General features: G+C 43.3%; 1 protein-coding gene across 6 annotated transcripts; it reads right to left on the bottom strand.

The window, feature by feature from the left end:
- Positions 1-4: 4 nt before the first annotated feature.
- Positions 5-15,660, bottom strand: TRPV2 (transient receptor potential cation channel subfamily V member 2). 6 transcript variants are annotated; one of them, XM_061470228.1, is made up of 17 exons: positions 12,076-15,660; positions 11,309-11,822; positions 10,087-10,379; positions 9,328-9,461; positions 8,849-9,001; positions 8,026-8,166; positions 7,258-7,556; positions 6,641-6,817; positions 6,047-6,205; positions 5,831-5,926; positions 5,236-5,306; positions 4,400-4,565; positions 3,624-3,690; positions 3,232-3,539; positions 2,758-2,876; positions 1,895-1,989; positions 5-1,129 (listed from the first exon to the last, which is right to left on the bottom strand). In XM_061470228.1, exons 3-17 carry the CDS (start codon positions 10,320-10,322, stop codon positions 999-1,001), a joined length of 2,352 nt encoding a protein of 783 aa, XP_061326212.1. In that variant the 5' UTR covers positions 10,323-10,379; positions 11,309-11,822; positions 12,076-15,660; the 3' UTR covers positions 5-998. The 6 variants fall into 6 exon arrangements, with proteins under 6 accessions (XP_061326212.1, XP_061326211.1, XP_061326214.1 ...); XM_061470227.1 differs by having other exon boundaries at positions 11,309-11,426; XM_061470230.1 differs by having other exon boundaries at positions 11,309-11,426; positions 12,221-15,660.
- Positions 15,661-17,598: the final 1,938 nt, after the last annotated feature.

Raw genomic sequence — 17,598 nt, 5'->3', positions numbered from 1 at the left:
GAAGTACACTTGCTATATTGACACTTTACAGAAATACTCATGTTATTATTTTTAAATAAAGGCTGAAAGTGAGACTGCTCATTTTTACCTCTTTCACAGAGTCCAAATTACACTGCTCATCCTGCCTGAGGCAGTGTGCACATTACAAAAAGCAATGAAGTCCTTGTAATCATTTACAGCAAGACAGGATGCTCACTAAGACTGACAGAAAACGTTAACCACATGAAGCATTGTGGGCTATCTGTCTCTCAGAAGCCATGTGCAGGATTCTGCTGCTGTTTTCTACAGACACAAAGCAACCTGTGTAAGACAGATATTTCAGAAATTCCCCATGTGAAGTTACAGGCTCAGGAAATCCACATCACTATTGTGCTCTTAAGCAAGTGTGCACATCGTGCAAACAACTTCATTATAATACTGTAAAATGGGAGCTCTGATATGGGCTACACACTGAGCACTGCAGGCACTGACACAAAGACTCAGTAGAGCTTTTTGATGACTGAAGAGTATTTGTCCACTCATGTCTCATATCGACAGTGTTCTGCACAGAAGCTAATCCCATCCTTAGCAACTTTTTATGACTCTACAACAGTCTTTATTCCAAAGCACTTCAGGGCAGTCTCTTGTGACAAAAGAATAACAGTTGACCCGTTCTTAGATCAGTCACTTCATCCTCTGCTTCTCTGTGGCAAGCAGCATTATGTCTATACAGCTCAGAAAGGGCTGCCTCCCACAGACCACACCCACTGCCCTGTGATCTTGCTCTTGCACCATTAGACATAGTAATAAGAAAGTGCCAGGCAAAGAACGTTGAGTAAAAATACTATCTTCAGAGGAAATTAATGATTAAAGTGCATGAAAATACTTAAAGCCACAGGCTGAACCACAGTCTTCAATTAAATGCACTTTAATACTGACAATGTCTTTAATTTTTCCAGGTGCCAGAGGAAGAACTGCTCCTTTGAGGGTGGAAGCAAGTTTGCAATCCAGAAAACCTCCTAAGGATTCCTGGTTTGTCCCTCTAGAGGCATCATCTCAGTTGCTGACATCTGGGGCTGCAATAGTGACTGCTCCTCTGAACCACCTGGTCTCAGCTGTTTCTGTGGCGTCCGTTTCCATGATCTTGTCTCTATAGCAGGAGACATAAAAACAGCAGCCCTTTGTCAGCAGGAGGCTGACAAAGGGATCCAGTTTTTAGAAGGGTGCAGGTTTAGGGAAATCCCAACATACATGAGATAATATTTTAAGTGTTGCAACATCCCCAGTCCTAGAAAGCTGGCATCTAGGCAGAACCTATGCTGGAAGAATAGGAGGCTGTATTTCAATCCAGTGGAGCTTCTGACCAAGCTCTCTGCCAGGCTGAAGAAAGTTTCTAGAGAGTAACAGCTCATCATTTCCCACACAGAGCTGCTTCCCAGGCTTAACAAAGGACAGAAACTTAATTATCTTTGGCAGAATTAGCCAAAGTTGCCAGTAGTAATGCCCTGATCTGTGCTCTAAAAGCCCTATAGTTTTTAACATTTGCACTAGGAATGGGCCTAAATTTTACCTTAGAGAAAGCATCATCTATTTAGGCTACTGAGTGAAAGGCAAGAACAACCCTCGCTTTTCTCAGCAGCATTTCGTGCCCATTTCTATCAGAGGTAAGGAGGAATGGCATCTCCTTCATCCTCATTATTTGTTCCCAAACTCTGACTAGGTGCATACCTACTCTAATTCTTTATTTTCTCAGCTCACAAGTGATGATGCTGCTGCTACTGAGGGATGCTGTGTGGAAGCAATTTCATGAGCAAGCCTGAAGTTTGTGTTACCAAAGACTTAATAACATGCCATGCCATGCTCAGCACAGGAAGCTAAAAAGATACGGAAGATCTTTCTTCATTATTTATTTTACCTTCTGGGTTTATTTCTGAATCATTGGTGTTGCCAGGGTCTTCCTTAAGAACTCCCACATCCTTTGCCCAATCAGTCCATTTAATTTCCTCTACTCTGGAGAGACAAAATACAACAGAAACTGATACATGGAACACAGCATTTCAACCCAGATCTCATTGTCCCACAGCATTCGAACCCAGCTCATCCTGGCAACACAATCCTAATGGTTTAGCTGTAACAACAATGCCCTACAGAGCTTTTCTTTGAGTAAAAGTCTTCTGTAGTCTAAGTCCACGAGGTCAGTATGTTCTCCCCGTGCACACTGTGTGCTGGTTTATGTTGTTTGGTTTAAAATACTCCAGTTCCTCACATGGAACATGCTTAATACAAAGGATGCTCCAAGGTTCCACTTTCTATACATGCTCTGTAACACACTGAAGTTACTCAAGTGCTTCCTGCAGTTCTTTTCACTGGGTGGAGAAAGTTCATCTGCTCTCCTAGCCCCTCTATGTGAGGAAGAGTGCTGCCCTCTCCTGTTGCACTCCAATTGCATGTTCCTGAGTGAAGTGGCAACCAGCCTGCATCCCTCTCACCACACCCTGCTCTACAGCTATACTCACAGCAATAAAGAAAGCATCATTGCAACACTCTGCCACCAGAAATGTTTGCACGGGTGTGGGTTAAACAAGACATCTTTGGGTGACAGCATAGGTTGGTGGTTCAACTGGCTCTCAAACTTCCACCAACCAAATTGTACCCAGGAACATGTGGTTGAGGCACTCTGTTGAATCACTGCTGAAATTCCCTGTGGTGGTTCAGGGTTATTCATGGCTTATGAATCATGAGAACCTGTTACAAGGCTCTAATGGTCATCTGTCTTACCTGAAGCACCACCTTTCATCTTTCTTATTGAGGCCCACTGACATGAAGCAGCCAGATCTCCTTTTCCCACCTTGGCGCCACAGCCAGGCCTTCTCTATCTCTAGAATAGCAATAGCCCTCTGAAAGAAGAGGTCATGTCAGAGAGAAAACAGATCATACAGAGCCCAACCCCACTTTTCGATTTAATCTTTCCCAATCAGCAATTAGTTTGACTCAGAAAATCACTTTGGAACCCAACCCCAAAGTGTCCTTAGATTAATAGTGCCAGTCACTCTCTCAAGTTTTTTATGCATGTGGATCTGGCCTGGCTGGTAGCCAACCAAAAAAGCAAGAGTTTTAAATACATCTGAAAATGACAGGATTTAGTTCACAGCTGAGGCTTAGGACAAAGACAGGCACAGTCACCTCTGATGTTATGAGACTCAAGTAGGAGTCTAGGCCATGACATAACTGCTAAGCAGCACCATGCCTCACCTGCAGCTTCCAGACGCTTTTGCTGTAACTAGAAATATCTGTGACAGTCTCACTCATGAGAGCAATCAGCATGTTGAGCAGAAGAACGTAAGTGATGATCACAAAAAGAAGCAGCAGGAGCATGACAAAGTATCTGAATCTGGCATGTTCCTGAAAATCCAGGTCTCCCATCCCAATGGTGATCTTGAAGAGCTCCAGGGAGACACTAAGCAGCCCACCGTACATAGCATGGTTCCCAGTGCTCTCCAAATGAGCAAGAGATTTGTTCTGAGACACCGAAGGAGCATCCCCCATCAGTGTAACCAGAGCTAGGAGAAAAACAGGATTAGAAACCTCTTTATAAAAGTGTATTTATTGCAGCCCAGACTACATAACACTGAGCAAGTCCTTACCTGCAGCAAAGCCAAAGAGGAAGATCATATAAACTAAGAGGAAACGCAGCAGATCTCTCAGAATAGTCTGAAACACAAATCAGGAGGAAGCACCATTCTTTATCTCACATGAAATCCCATGGATGATCTCCTGCTCTCACACATCATAAACCAACCCCCAGTAACAATATGTTTAAGAAACTACTAATATGTATTACTTCCTCAAGTAAGTAACATCATTGGTAGCTTAATCTGACTGTACTACATGAACTTATTTGTTGTTTCTAAGAACCTATTCACACAAACATAAGAAATATGTCAGTTCCCCAGTATGGCTGCTTCTGAATTGTTTTAACACACACATCTTTTTCCATCCCCATGGTGTTTCACACAAGTGGTGATCAGAATTCTTCCCTGGTACCGCATTTCACCTCTGCTTTGTCTTGTCTTTCTAGTCCCATTCTCCTCTATGGACCTGGAAACATTTCTCAGCCCAGCCCATTCCAAGCAACTTGCACTAGTTTTGACTGCTAGTTTTGAGTTGTCTTATGGCAAACAGGGAAACGTCAGCTGCTGCCACTTCCTAAATTCAAAGATAGCAAATTAACAGTTTGCTGAAAATGTACTTCCTTGAAGACATTGATCTAATCTCCTTGTGCAATATCTTTACTTCCACAGTCAGTATATTAATCCTATTTATGATTTTCATGGTCCTGAGAGAAAAAGTGATTGCAGGACTTCTATTAGTTGCTCACACCCAAAAGCTTTTCATACAAAGCTTTTTACTGAGTACTGACCTTCTGGATCATGACACTGTAGATGCCAGTGCGCTGAAAGCCCCGAGTGTAATACAGCATGTTCACCCATCCCAGAAGCAGGGAGAACACCATCACTGCCACATAGTTTTCTGAACTTGCACCATAAAGGACTGCTGAGAGCAGCAATGAGAAGGCCTGGATGAAGCTGGAGAGAAATAGAATGAGTGACACAGTGACTTACTTCAACAAAAAGGCCCGTTTGCAGATCTGTTCTGTTTTGAAAGGAAAAGCAAACACATTTTACAAGGCTACATGGAACATATAAAGTGGCAGTTAATCAGACACATAGTTTATATAAGCAAATCCTGTTATAACCCAACCCACAAGCTGCTGCAGTTTTGTTATGAACTGGTTAATCTCGCAGTATGGAAACTCTGAACTGCTTAATGTAACTCACATAACTGATATTAAGTGGAAAAAAATATAACGCTTATGAACACATGCACACATACATGCACACACATGCATCTACACACATTTCTCCTCAGAAAACTGAGGAGTTATTTTCCTTTCAGTCAACTCTGAGCCACAGTGACAGCATGATAGAGAACTTCAGCTCTTTGTCTAAGAAGTGTATGTTCTTATTTGTGGAATAATTGAGGGTCTGACCTACACTGTGTTCCACTACAAATCTAAGGACAGAACATACCCAGCAAAGTCCATTACAACAAAAGGTTATGACAAGATGCTGCAAGTAGAAGCAAGCAGGGAAGGGCTCACCATCTCTCTAGAAATGTTAAGGCAACTTAGCTGCACACAGCAGAGCACCAATTTCACCCATGCTTTCACTGTGCAAAAAACCTCAAGAGACATACATCAAGATCTCAATGCAGCTGTCAGAACACATAGTCTTCAGGGACTGGCGTCTCCTCCGCAAGTACAGACTCTAGCAGAGAAAAATCAATGGTAGCCATTCATCAAAAAACAGGGCATGCTAGAGAGTGATTCCTGCCCAGCATAGCCTATTGCTCAGGGGCAAGGTTTGTTCCACAAGCTCCTCTTCATGCTTTCATTTTCAAAATCCCAAATTTCACCTATTTATCCTTCCAAGATGAAAGGCCTTCTTTATAAAGCGTATGGATAAACAAGGGCTGAATCATGGCTCAGCCCAATGTCTTTATTAATAGACTGCACTAAATGCCAAGGATGAATTTTAGTACTATAAATCACAGAAGTCTCTCATAATTATTTGCTATTGTGAACTTATTCTTCCTCTTGCCCAGCAACCTGGCTTGTGCCACCCCTGTCACTACTAGATTGCACTGACACTGTGTCTTGGAGCAGGATTCCCTCCTGCCATCCACTCATGCACACCCTCATATCAGGAGAACTGAGTCTGTTGCCTTCATGTCAGCGACAGTTTCTTTTTTTTCCTTTCTTACAATGGAACTAAACACAAGACCCCCATACCTGAGCAAAGATTAGATAAATGCCTCCTAGCAAGATAATGATGAGTCCAGAGACCCACAGGAAGCCTCCAGCCGTGAATTCCACTGGAAAGGAAGGCTGCAGGATAAAAACAAAACAAAAACCCACTGAAGAAGGCAGAGGTAGTGATGATAACCACCCAGCACCTTTTAAACTCATCCAATCAGGCCTTTCTAGATAAAAGAAGATTGGACCTACCTTTACCCGTAGGGGTTGGTAGTACGCAATGGCTGTAAAGATGATCATGAATGACAAGTATGAGACAAAACTGAAGTAGAATCTCTTGGAAGCAAATGTTTCCCATTTTTGCTGAAGCAGTTTGTTCAGTGGCTCCAAAACCACCATCTTGTACCGATTCTATGGAAAAATAAACAAAAACGTACTCATGTGTCAACAGGAATGCAAATTCACCAGAGGATTGTCTTTTTCTGGTTTAGAGGTCAGTGGCTCCAACTAGGGAATTGCTAAGGGTTTATTCAGTCAAGCCTTTCAGTACGAAAGAAATCAACCACCCCGTAAGAAGTTACTTTTGCTCGGCTTTATCAAGGTATTTGGACACATCCAGGCTTACGACAACCAAAGGCTCAAGAATTTCTCTCATATTATAGATGACCAGAGGTATACCAGGCAGACTATAAATAATAAAATGTGCCAATACTTGCAGCATGTATTTCTTTTCCAGAAAAACGACCATGTAAAACACCACATTAACTTGAAATGATTTGCATAATACAACAGCAACACTATAGAAAGGCAGAAAAGATTTTGCTGCCTTTCAGTCAAAGGACTCACCGGTGTGTCACTGCTGTATGCCAGAATCTCTAGCACAGAGTTCTCCTCGAAGCTGTCTATAGAGGACAAGTCATAGAGACACACATGGATAGGCCCATAGGTCCATTCAGTGAACTTGCGTGACAAGTGCCTGTACACTGGGTCTTTGATCTCTCTTTGGATAATGTGTTTGAAGATCTATAGAGAAACCAGATGCATATATATGTATGCAATGAAGGTGTAGAATGACACAAGAATACCCAAATCACCTTCAAAATACATGACACCTGGCTTTCTGCAGCATATGCTTTGATATACCCAAAAACAGATTATCAAGCTAAAAGCAGGCATTCATCTAACTACCCCTTGTATCAACTCCTCCAGAAGTAGAACCAATTTCAGTCCAGACCAGCTGCCTTCACTGGGACAGAGAGCAGCAGCAGCCAGCTCAGACTCTGTAGGACATTAAGTGCAGTAGCCAGGAGGAAGCCTCCTTTATTGTCTCCTGTGGCACTGCCACTGTCATCATCATACTACAGGTTGGGTGCAAGATGCTCCTACATCAAGCCCTAAGCTGAGGAAGTATACTACAGTTTTCCTTGTTTCTCAGCCACCCCAGGGTTCCCCTCTGTCTTTACCTCCACTTTGCCTGTCTTGGCAGCAAGCTGCAGAGGATTTAATCCATCATAATTCACAATCTCCTCCAGCTTCGACATTGGGTCAATCTTCACACCTGCCTTCAAGATCTCAACGTACGTTGTGCTCACAAACTTGGTGTTCTCCTCAGTGTCATCTGCAATCATCACCAGGGCATGGAGGACTGTGTTGCCCTGCGTGTCCTGCTCCTGGAGCCTGGCTTTCTGGTGGGGATTGTTTAGAAGATATGCCACAACCTCAGGCTGGTTGGTACAAGCAGCCAAGGACAGGGGAAGTTCACCTGAAGAGATGAAGACAGTATTTGAATGGGAAGCAGAAACAGGTGAAAAAGAATTAAAGAAAAATAAAAGCAATTCCAGGAAAATATATATAGTCTGTAGATTTACCACTGGAACACAGAATAAGTTCTTCCTCTAGATTCAGAAAGGGTTTTGCAGTAAATTACTCCTTATTTCTGGGGGCAGCTGAAGCACTTTCCCAGACCCCTAATTTGGTTAAACTAACCAAGAGCTGGTTTCTGTCTGAGGCTCCTCAGATGGGATTAAAACACACAAAACCAAAGATGATGCCAAATGCTCATTGGACACCTCAGTCTGTGAAAGGATCCTGCCATTCAACTCAAGACCTTGAATACGGGACAGTGGAGATGCCAACCCATGCATAGAGGGGCAAAGCCAAGTGAGAATTAGTGACATTGCATACAGTAAGGCAATATAAAAAGCAAAGGGACATGTTCCACAGTGACTCACCAAAATAAAAGTAAACTCCTTCTTTCTTTTTCTTGAAGAATTCACCGTGGGCTCTGGCATGGACATCAGCTCCGTTCTCTACTAGAAGCTTCACTAAATCTAGGCTCCTTTTCTCTATGGCAATATGGAGTGCTGTCTGACCTAAAGAAACAGGCAAAACTCACCAGTCAGTGCCACTATAAGAGGGAACAGGCAAAGGAATCTTCAGCAAAGTGCTATTTCAACAATCACTGTGCTCTGCACAGCAATCCTACAGCCTCAGTGCTGGGCAGGGGGTGGGTGCCAATTGATGACTTTCAACAGCATTCATTGGAAAAGAACATTGCAAACACTGAGTCAGAAGACAACCCTCAAGACAGTCATAAATTCAGCACAAGACCAGACAACTGCCCCTGCCTGGCACTAAAATCCCAAGCAGCCATGAAAAGATAAAGATAATCATACACATACATAACTACGCTGCATGCCTGCTATTACAAGAATAGCCCAAACAGCAAAAACTCATACTTTAATAGTGATATACTATTTCTTTTTTCCCTTTAGACATGCTTTTTAAACTTTCCCAAGCATATCCTCTCATATTCTCGGGTTATATCATTCATTTTATAGACCAAAAAAGAAGTTACAGAAGTGTATAATTCAAAGCTGAAGAAGATGCAGTACCAGAATCAGAAATATAAGGTGAGTGGGCTGTTAGTGTAACTGCACCAGAATTCTGGAACTGCAGTGCTGCATAAGCTCCAGTTCTTTTTCCTTGTATCTGCACCCCTTACCCAGGTAACGAAAAAGGTGCTCTGATACGGCACGAGAACAGAACCCTTACCTCTGTAGTAACAGTCAGAGCATGCCACATTGACAAGTGGCCTGGGATTGTGTGTATTTTGATCTATTTCCAGCAAACGTGGGATTGTGTCATTCTTTCCATTTTTTAAGTTCAACAGGGCTTTCATTAAGCAGGTCTTCCCAGTATTTGCATCTAGTAGAAAAAGAGAACTGAATGGGTTGTGCACGTGCTTTACACACATCTCTATTACTTGATTCAGAACTTAACTCTCACTGTAGGACCAAATAATTATTCTAAAGGCCTTTCTTAGTATTTTTAGTCTGGAGTAGAGGCAAAAGCCTTAAGATATATATAGTTAATGGTATTCTCCATCCTCAGGTGAGCGTTAGGAAAATAGAAGTATGGACGGAGGGCTGAAGAAAGCAAAGAACCACGAGCAGGTTCCCCTGCCTTCCCCCTTGCATTGAGAAGCACTGCCTCTGCTAACCCTAGTTATGGAGTACTGAGCAGGACTCTACCTGTGTATTCAGAATCGGTGAGAAATTTGGAGGTCCTCCTTAAGTACTCAAGTAAACCGTCCAGTGCCTCGGGGCTGCCCCCTGAGACGGCGCTGAAGAGCCTGCCTCTGTCAAAGCGATTTGGGTCCTTTTGGCTATGGAAGAAATGCAGTGTTAGGAAGTTTTGGAGAGCACAAGACAAGAGTGTGCAGTAAGGTCTAGAGAGATGGTGTAAGAAAGGAGAGAAGCAGAAAAGTTTGTCAGAAAAAAACAACTATTTTATTTTTAAGTCAAGGGAAAAATAGAGACAGTTCTTTCCCAGAATTCTCTTAAGTGGCTGCTCCTTCCATCAGCTGGAGCTTTTCCCAGATCCAGTCTGATGTGCAACCCTGGAATACACCCAGAGCATAGACAGAGACGCCCAAGATAGCTGCAGGACCAGAGTCAGTCCCATCATACAGTGCAAAACACTCTGTGAACTGGTTTACATCCCTCTGTGGCAAGTATAGGGCTCCATGCTAAGATGCTCTTACACCCAACTCGGCTTATTTAGTGTTAGTTCAGATTTACACAAAATACACAACATACACCCTATCTCCCAAGGGCAGAAGGGCTAATATGTCCCCTTTCTTCTTTTAACTACCTCCCACCAGATGCCTGTAATACTTCTACACTGCCACTTTTAGTTTAGACTTTGTGAAGCCTATAGGCCCCCAGCAGCAGGGATCAGTACAGATAAGGAAGGACTGCACCCTTGTCAAATACCCAACAGTTACTCACTTGCTACCCAGTCCTGGCCGATAGTTCAGATTAACCTTGATTTTAGGAGGAAAGTTACTGCTTTCCTCCTGATACGGTGTTTCCAAGGGTCGTTGCTCTCTCTTTCCAGGTCCTGATCTTTCTTCCTTTTTACCAGGTGCACGTTTATCTTCTGGGGTACTGTCATCTGTTTCTAGCAATCCCATCAGCCTGTTCCTCTGACCTGGGCCTGGCTGCCCACTTGTGAAGTTATCCATTTCTAAGAGAGATGGTCTTTCAGATCACCAAAGATGTTCTGCGCTAGGAGACTAAACCTGCAAGGGAGAGGGAGAATTGACATCATTTGTTCACAAACCTATAATGTGTTTAACGCAGCACAGAGAGGAAAGCACGCTTCCAGGTCCAGCGTTCCGACAGTTGACTATGGGACCCTTGAGAGAGAGACTCAGTAAAACTGTGCACAGTGGGAGCATTTGAATAAATACAAGGCCTTAGATAGGGTACCGCTGGAAAAGAAGTGCACAAGCAGTTCATGAAATACAAGCAACTGGTCTGCAGAACATCTGAACCCCCTTTGTGAGATGACCTCACCTGCTGGCAGCAGCACAGGTTCCTTACTTAAAAGGCAAAGAAAGTGGATCTTCAGGAGACTATAGTCATTGTTCTTGTCTCAGTGCAGCCAACAGAGGCTAGTCACCAAGTGGCCAAAAAGATAAGATTAACTGTAGGCCTCCTTTGCAAGTGAGTGGGAAGTTTGTTCATGTTCTTTGTTAGTAAGCATTACGCTGTTTCTACATGGAAAACATACAAGCAAATTACGTTCCCCTCAGGCATTCTTATTTTTCATCCTTGGGCAAAAGGAGTGGGATCTTCCCAGTGTTTGGATCTGCTGCCTATCCATTTGAGCACAGGGCTTGAACCTGAGCCCCACACCACAGGCGGACGCACAGACGAGCTGCCAGGGGAACACTCAAGACCCTTAGAGCCTGCACAGAGCACAGGTTTCCCAACAATAAAGCTGGATCTGGATCTGCTCCACAGAGAGCATCAGTATTCATCAGAGCATCCAGCCAGCCCACTTTATTAAGTATGTCCTGTACTCCTTTTTTACTCTTTTGAGACATCTCTTCATATGCATCTGGATACATCTCAGATCCACACCCAATGCAAGCTATCTGTCGTCAGCATACGACTCCAGTTTCACCCAGTTTGTGAGGCAGCAAGGTAATCCACGATTACAAACCTGAAGCAAAGCTTTATTTAATAATTCCATCTTATTCACATGTACTCCCTCCAAATGGTTAACAGGTTTTCCCTGAAGCAAAATCGCCTTTGCTGGGACTACAGCCAGACTCCATAGCCTGTACCGTCAAAGAGGTAAATTGACATACATAAGAAAGCATAGGCATTATGCCTTTGATTAGGATATGAAGAAACATAGTTCTAGGCAGCAAACGGCCACAAAACATCTCCATGCAGCTCACAGCAGGAAATCCAAGGGCTGATTTCAAGACAAACCATTATGATAATTCAGCCATTCAGTTTAGTCTGCGCTCTAATGACAAACATTCCTCTGGACACACAGGCATACACCCTATAGCACCCTTTCAGACTCGTTTCCTCCCCCAAAACACTTACTGGCATATTTGCTGATCCTTTACAGAGCTATTTGTACTTTCATAATAGTTTGCTTGTGCTTTTCTGTCTTCCTTTCCACAAAATCATTTCTCAGCTGCAGTTTCCATCTCTCCACAGCACTGGAGAGAGTTGTACAGACAGACCGTCTGGTTTAAAAGAGAGAGCAAACGGTCCTATAAAAAAAGGACCCTATAATATATATATCCACTTTGTCCATTCCTAGAAAACAGAGACCACTCTCTGTTTGCCAGCTCAACTTTCACTTCTCTCCTCAAGAGCCGAGTTGTTTCTTTCCGTGACTCTGACAAGCCATTTTGAGTAGCGCAGCACAGAAAAGCCCGGCTGTCAAAAGAGGAAGAGCACAGCACTTACCCCAAGTTGCTGCAAGCTCCACCCAAGAACTGATCTGACAAGGAGTCCCAATGGATTCTTCAGAGGGTAAATAATCTGTCGGTATAAACCAAGCCAAATACCAACAAGTGTTAATTAGTGTGAAAGCAGACCCCAAGTTATTTACATCCATGGGTGAGAGTCCTCCTCCTCTGCAGAGATGACCACACTCATAATAGCAGCCTGTTAACAGTGCAGCGTTGAACTTCTAGATGGTGGTGGTCCATGAGAGAATCCAAGCTGTCTGTGAGAGGGAATAACCACGGATTATTGTTATTTACTCAACTGTATAGCTTTCTGCCAAGCAAAGGGCTTGCACAGGAAATGACTAGATAGATTTCTCAGTAAAAGAGAGAGCCAATGAGTGCAGTGCTCTTATATGGGAAAGCTGGCTGGCTATTGCAAATTCATAATGCTTAACCCATGCCTGCACGTATAGAGGCAGCATCTCAGGGCTTTCAACAATAGCCCACTCAGATCAGAAGGGAGGCAGCTGGTTTGATCCTGACAGTGCTAGAGCCCATGGTTTCATTGTGAGGTGTCACAAGGCTCCTTCAGTTAGCCCCAGGACAAGCAAGTAAGCAGCGAAACATCTGAGGTCAACTGCTCTGTGGGAAGCCAGTTCTCCTTGCACAACTTCACACAGCCCAGCTACGAGGTAGTGCAAATGGTATGAGACAATGAACTAGCCAGAACGTTACCGTACAAAGTACAGTGTCAGCTACCCATCACAGGCACAGGAAACTGCACAAAGCAGACTTAGTTTCCAGACACTTAGGCCACTGGTTTCTTCATTTGCCCTTAGTGCTTGTTGCCCTATGCAAAAGGAAATGAGCACTCCAAAAGAGCGAACATCTTGGTGAAGCTACTTCTAGGAGCACTGACCGGTCACTCCTATAACTGCCTGTCGCTGAGACCATGTACACACACCAGTACCACTTCACTTACCACTCACAAGACAGGACCCTGGGAAACAGAGGACATCAACCCACACCAAGTGTCTTAGTTTTTTCTCTTCCATTCCTAACACAACTGAGACCTCAGCATCAGTGCAGGATGACATTCAGCACCCACAGTCTCAACAGCCTTCCCCAGCACAGTGTTGCCGCAGAGTGGTTCTCATCTGTACTCCGTAGAGGACTGATGGTTTACAAAGGCATTTAATGGGATCTAAGGGTCATCTAGAGAACCTTATTAACTGCCAAAATAGTAAAGAGCTCTTCTAATCAATAGCTTGATAGTGGGGGCAGATTCCATAAGAAATCTCAAAACTTTAATTACCATTGGTCCAAAAACATTGAGAAGGGGTGTCACATCATGACACGCTGAACTCTGGCTGTTGCTTTCTTCTTCCAAACCTACCATGAGCCGAAAGAGAGCCTAAAGCAGTCCTTGTCTGACGGGACTGCAGGATGATGTGACACTTCCTGCAATGTGGTCCTTACCCATAGAAACATTCCCAGATGGCTTCTACTTTGAGTCAGATACAGGCTGTGAGAAGACCTTCCTATAAATACACCCATTAAATGGCAGGGTGCCTTTTCCTCTTTCATGGTTTTGCACGAGATCACAAGCTTATTTCTGAGATTCCTGTGTTTTAAAATTAAGCTGATCCAGGACCAATGCAGAGCTACTTACTCTTTCCAGGTTTAATGACGTATTAGGACCCACAGAATAACCTACAAAGAACAAACATAGGCAGATAAATGCAAGGTCAGATCTCATCTCTCCCATCTCTCATTCCAGCTTTGCACTGATTTAGTTCAGTTTGGTTTAGCTGCGTTACACTTAATTTACTGTGATATCAACAGACATAGATTCAGACCCAGGAGTTTAGCTCAGACTTAAGAGTTTAAATCCCCTTGGACTTTTCCCCCAGCTTTCATGGGAGACAGCCCACTATTCCAGCCAAGAAATGAAATCAGCCCACAAAAGTTCATCATAACAGAGTTCTTTCTGCGCATCTGGTTTTAATAGCTTACACAGAGGAAGGAGAATGTGCAGATTGCTGGGAAAGGAATCACTGCCAGCTGAGGGGTCACCACAGCAAAACAAAACCATGGAGCTGCTGGGGAACACAGAAACACTGGTATGTGCACACACATGCGCACATGCTTCTGCAGAGTACGCTAGGGTAAAACACTTGTGCTCCCATTTCAGAGCAAGGCAGTGAAAAAGGACAAGATCTGCCCAAACATGCACTTGCCAGTGACAGCGTTCCGAGGTCTGTCATGGGATGACGACACTGCTGCACACCAGCCAGCTGAGCTGGTTGGAATGCTTAACAAGCATCTTGCCACCAAAACTTCAAGTCCTGAAAGCTGCTGGGACTCAGGAGGAAGCCATCCAAAGCAGCATGCAGGGAGAATAAAAGCAGCAAATTCATTTCACCTATCTGCCAACCTGAAGTTTGGAAAGCACCATGTGATCCTCTTGCCTTTTGAGGCTTTAATTTTGGGGAACAAGAAGGAATCCTGCACTTGCTCAGTACTTATTTTACTGATGCAAATGCATCTGATGGCACTAAGTTTCTCCTGACAAGGAGACACGTCGAAACCTTAAATCTGGGAAGAGAGAAGTCAAACTCTTAACTACTAAGTGAAACTTTAAGTCAAATCAGTAAATTCCATTTCATACTACTATAAAATATATTCATGATAAAATTATAGATGATATAAGATGAAACAGAGTAATTCATGGCAGGAGAAGTGATGACCAGAACCTGCTTAAGCAGAACTCAAAAGGAAGCATGAGGAAGATGGTGCTGTGAAAAGCTGGAACAAGCATATTTCCTGTAATATGTATTCTCTGCTCACCTAAGCGCCCATTTTTACCAAATACTAAAAAATCATCTTATGATTAATATCCTTTTTGGATGCTGTAAATAGAAGAACAAAGTCACTTACACGTGCCTGTAATTTAGTTACAGTATTCATCTGTAGCCACTCTGAGGAGCAGCAGCTCAAACTTACCTTTACAGGAGAAAGGTAAGCACGCTGTAGTATCAGCACACAAGGGTGGACCAAATTCTCTCCAAACCAACAGGTAGGGCAGTGCTTCACTCAAACCTCACGAAAGGCACATGGTTAATTAAAAAAGAAGAGTTTGTTTTAAAGTTGTACGTTCACACCTTGGAAAATACAGAGTCTTTTTTCATGCAACCCCATTCTGAAGGCATGAATTTTAGCAGCTCTCTTTGTTATAGCTACACAGATGGAAATGTGTATTTCTAGAGACACCAGCCAGTGCCCAATCAAATCCAAATATTCTTACATATAATTCCTTGTCAGAACCTGTCTGATGTCCCTGGGGACTGAATTCATTTACATGACAGTATTTCTGTAAATGCTAGTCTTACATCATAATATTTAAAGGTTCCTATCTATATATACTTCTCAGACCTTGAAGGAAACATCCACTTCTGTTATTCCTTACATGGAGATAGCTTTCTACTTGATGTATCCCTTTCTGTAGGATTATAGCCTGAAGAAATGCTCCCCTGACAATCAAATAGCAAAATAGGAAACCCAAGGGTAGTTACAAAACGCTTTTGTGGAGAAACAGTGACATCGAGTGGCCACCAAGGAAACCTGAATTCCTGCTGCTTATGAAAACACCCTCAGTACGAAATTCTTCAGAAATAGCGGGGCTGCAATCACATATTTGTGAGAATTACAGCCATTCACTTCTGTATCAAACGAGTTAACAGAAACTCGTCTAATTGAAAACCTCAAGTTCCAAATGAAACTGGTTTGGATGATGCAGCAGCATTCCGTAAATACAAAATCGTGCAGCCAAGGATCTTTGGACATAGCTGCTACACAATGCCTTTGGAACTGCAGACGAGACTGCAAACATACTGAGGTATTCCCAACGTTTATCTGCCTTAATCCCCACTTCTCCTACAGGACTACTTTTCAGGACAGTTGCTAACACAGCAAAACACTAAACATAACCAAATACCACTGTCACGGGGTTATCTCAGTTGTCTTCTTTGAAGTATGTTTTTAAGAGCACAGAAGACAAACCCCTTGAAATCTCCGGATTTTTTTTGGTTCAAGAGAGAACAGACTAGAAATTAGCTGAAGCTGTCAGAAAAAAAACCCCAAAGGCCAGTCATGAAGTTCACCTTGCAGTAGGATTACATGTTATTAGAACCTGCTGTTGGTGTGGGAGCAGGATTATTCCATTTAAATAGCATACAGATTCTGGCTAAAGCCTATCAAGTTCTTTAGTTATGAATAGTTGACTCTAAGCAGATCAAACTGAGGTACCACAGTTGTATCTTAACAACATCAGTCATTTACATTGCCTGATACCTCTTCCTGTGTCTTTTGCTCCTATCTTCTTCAGTGCAAACAATGCATGTTATGCACATTCGTATTTACATTTCCTTGTCATTTACATAATGTCCCTAATTCACATCATTTAAGATAAATTGCAAAGAATTTTCTTCATTAATGACAAAATCCCTTGCAGCCATCTCTCCAGCTAGTGACTGTGATCGCTCCATTAGCTAGGGGATCAGAAGTCTGGATAAAACAAGGAGCAGCAGAGCGCAAACCCAAGTGCCCCCACATCCTCACAGTGAGCTCAGCTCCACACTTCACCCAGGTAGTGCTGCAACACTACAGCTCTGGGGATTTCACTCCTTGTGCTTTAGCTTTATGGATGTGCCATTATGTGGCATTTTTAGTAAGCCAAATGCTAATTAACTTTGTGCACAAGCTTCACCTAAGGAAATCTTCCTACAGAGCTGGGGAAACAAGCACATGGGCACATCCAGTTTCACCCAACCGGCCAAAGCTCCTACACTGGCAATCTGCCACTTACAGACCTCTATCTGAAACAGGGCAAACTGTACCTGCAGCCTGTGTTACCCAACCAACCAGTCAGCATCTGTTACCACACAGATTAGCTTAATTATTACAACTTCAGAAAGGACATCTGTTAATTATAAGCCAGAGAAGATAAAGCAGCTAGTTGTACCATGGAGCTTAACAGCAGCAGAAAAAGATAAGCAATGTAAATTTATTCAGTGTTCTATCTCCTCTGGACAGGAGTTCGTGCACTGCTGAGTGGAGAACTGGGCTATCAGACACCCAGAGAGAATTGGGGAATGGTAAGGGGTCACAGGGACCTCTCGAGGACAACTCAGCCGGCTCCCCTACTTGACCAGTGTCACCTAGAGCTGGCTGCCCAGAACCACGGCCAGCCGACCTCGGAGGATCTCCATGGAATGAGTCTCCACAGCCTCCCTGGGCAGCCTGCCTAGGCAGCTGGACTGGAAAAAGCAGGAGCTGGATGTGTGCCTGAACAGCAAAAAGTATGAAATAACTAAGGCAAAACAGCAACTACAGGAAAACTCAATCTAAGTAAGGTATCTCGTATGGTAGAAAGAGCAGTTGGTTACAGAAATATTCAGGTTTATGCCGGCACAGCCAGGTATAGCAGGCAGGGAAGCAAATCCTACTATTGAGAAAAAAATCTAACTATTAAACCACA

Source organism: Pezoporus flaviventris, unplaced genomic scaffold, assembly GCF_033815535.1.
Source record: "Pezoporus flaviventris isolate CSIRO_AGI_PZ_B2104156 unplaced genomic scaffold, CSIRO_AGI_Pfla_v1 ptg000063l, whole genome shotgun sequence".
Lineage (NCBI taxonomy): Eukaryota > Metazoa > Chordata > Aves > Psittaciformes > Psittacidae > Pezoporus > Pezoporus flaviventris.
The sequence above is the reverse complement of the archived record's forward strand: the minus strand, read 5'-3'. Positions and strand labels throughout refer to the sequence as shown.

What these genes read in the sequence shown, in the direction of transcription:
- TRPV2 (XM_061470228.1), bottom strand. Translation starts at nt 10,322, where the DNA reads ATGGATAACTTCACAAGTGGGCAGCCAGGCCCAGGTCAGAGGAACAGG. An exon ending in AGGAGTTTACTTTTATTTTG is followed by an intron (nt 7,557 to 8,025) that starts GTGAGTCACTGT and finishes TCATCTCTTCAG; the next exon opens with GTGAACTTCCCCTGTCCTTG. An exon ending in CCAAGACAGGCAAAGTGGAG is followed by an intron (nt 6,818 to 7,257) that starts GTAAAGACAGAG and finishes GTTTCTCTATAG; the next exon opens with ATCTTCAAACACATTATCCA.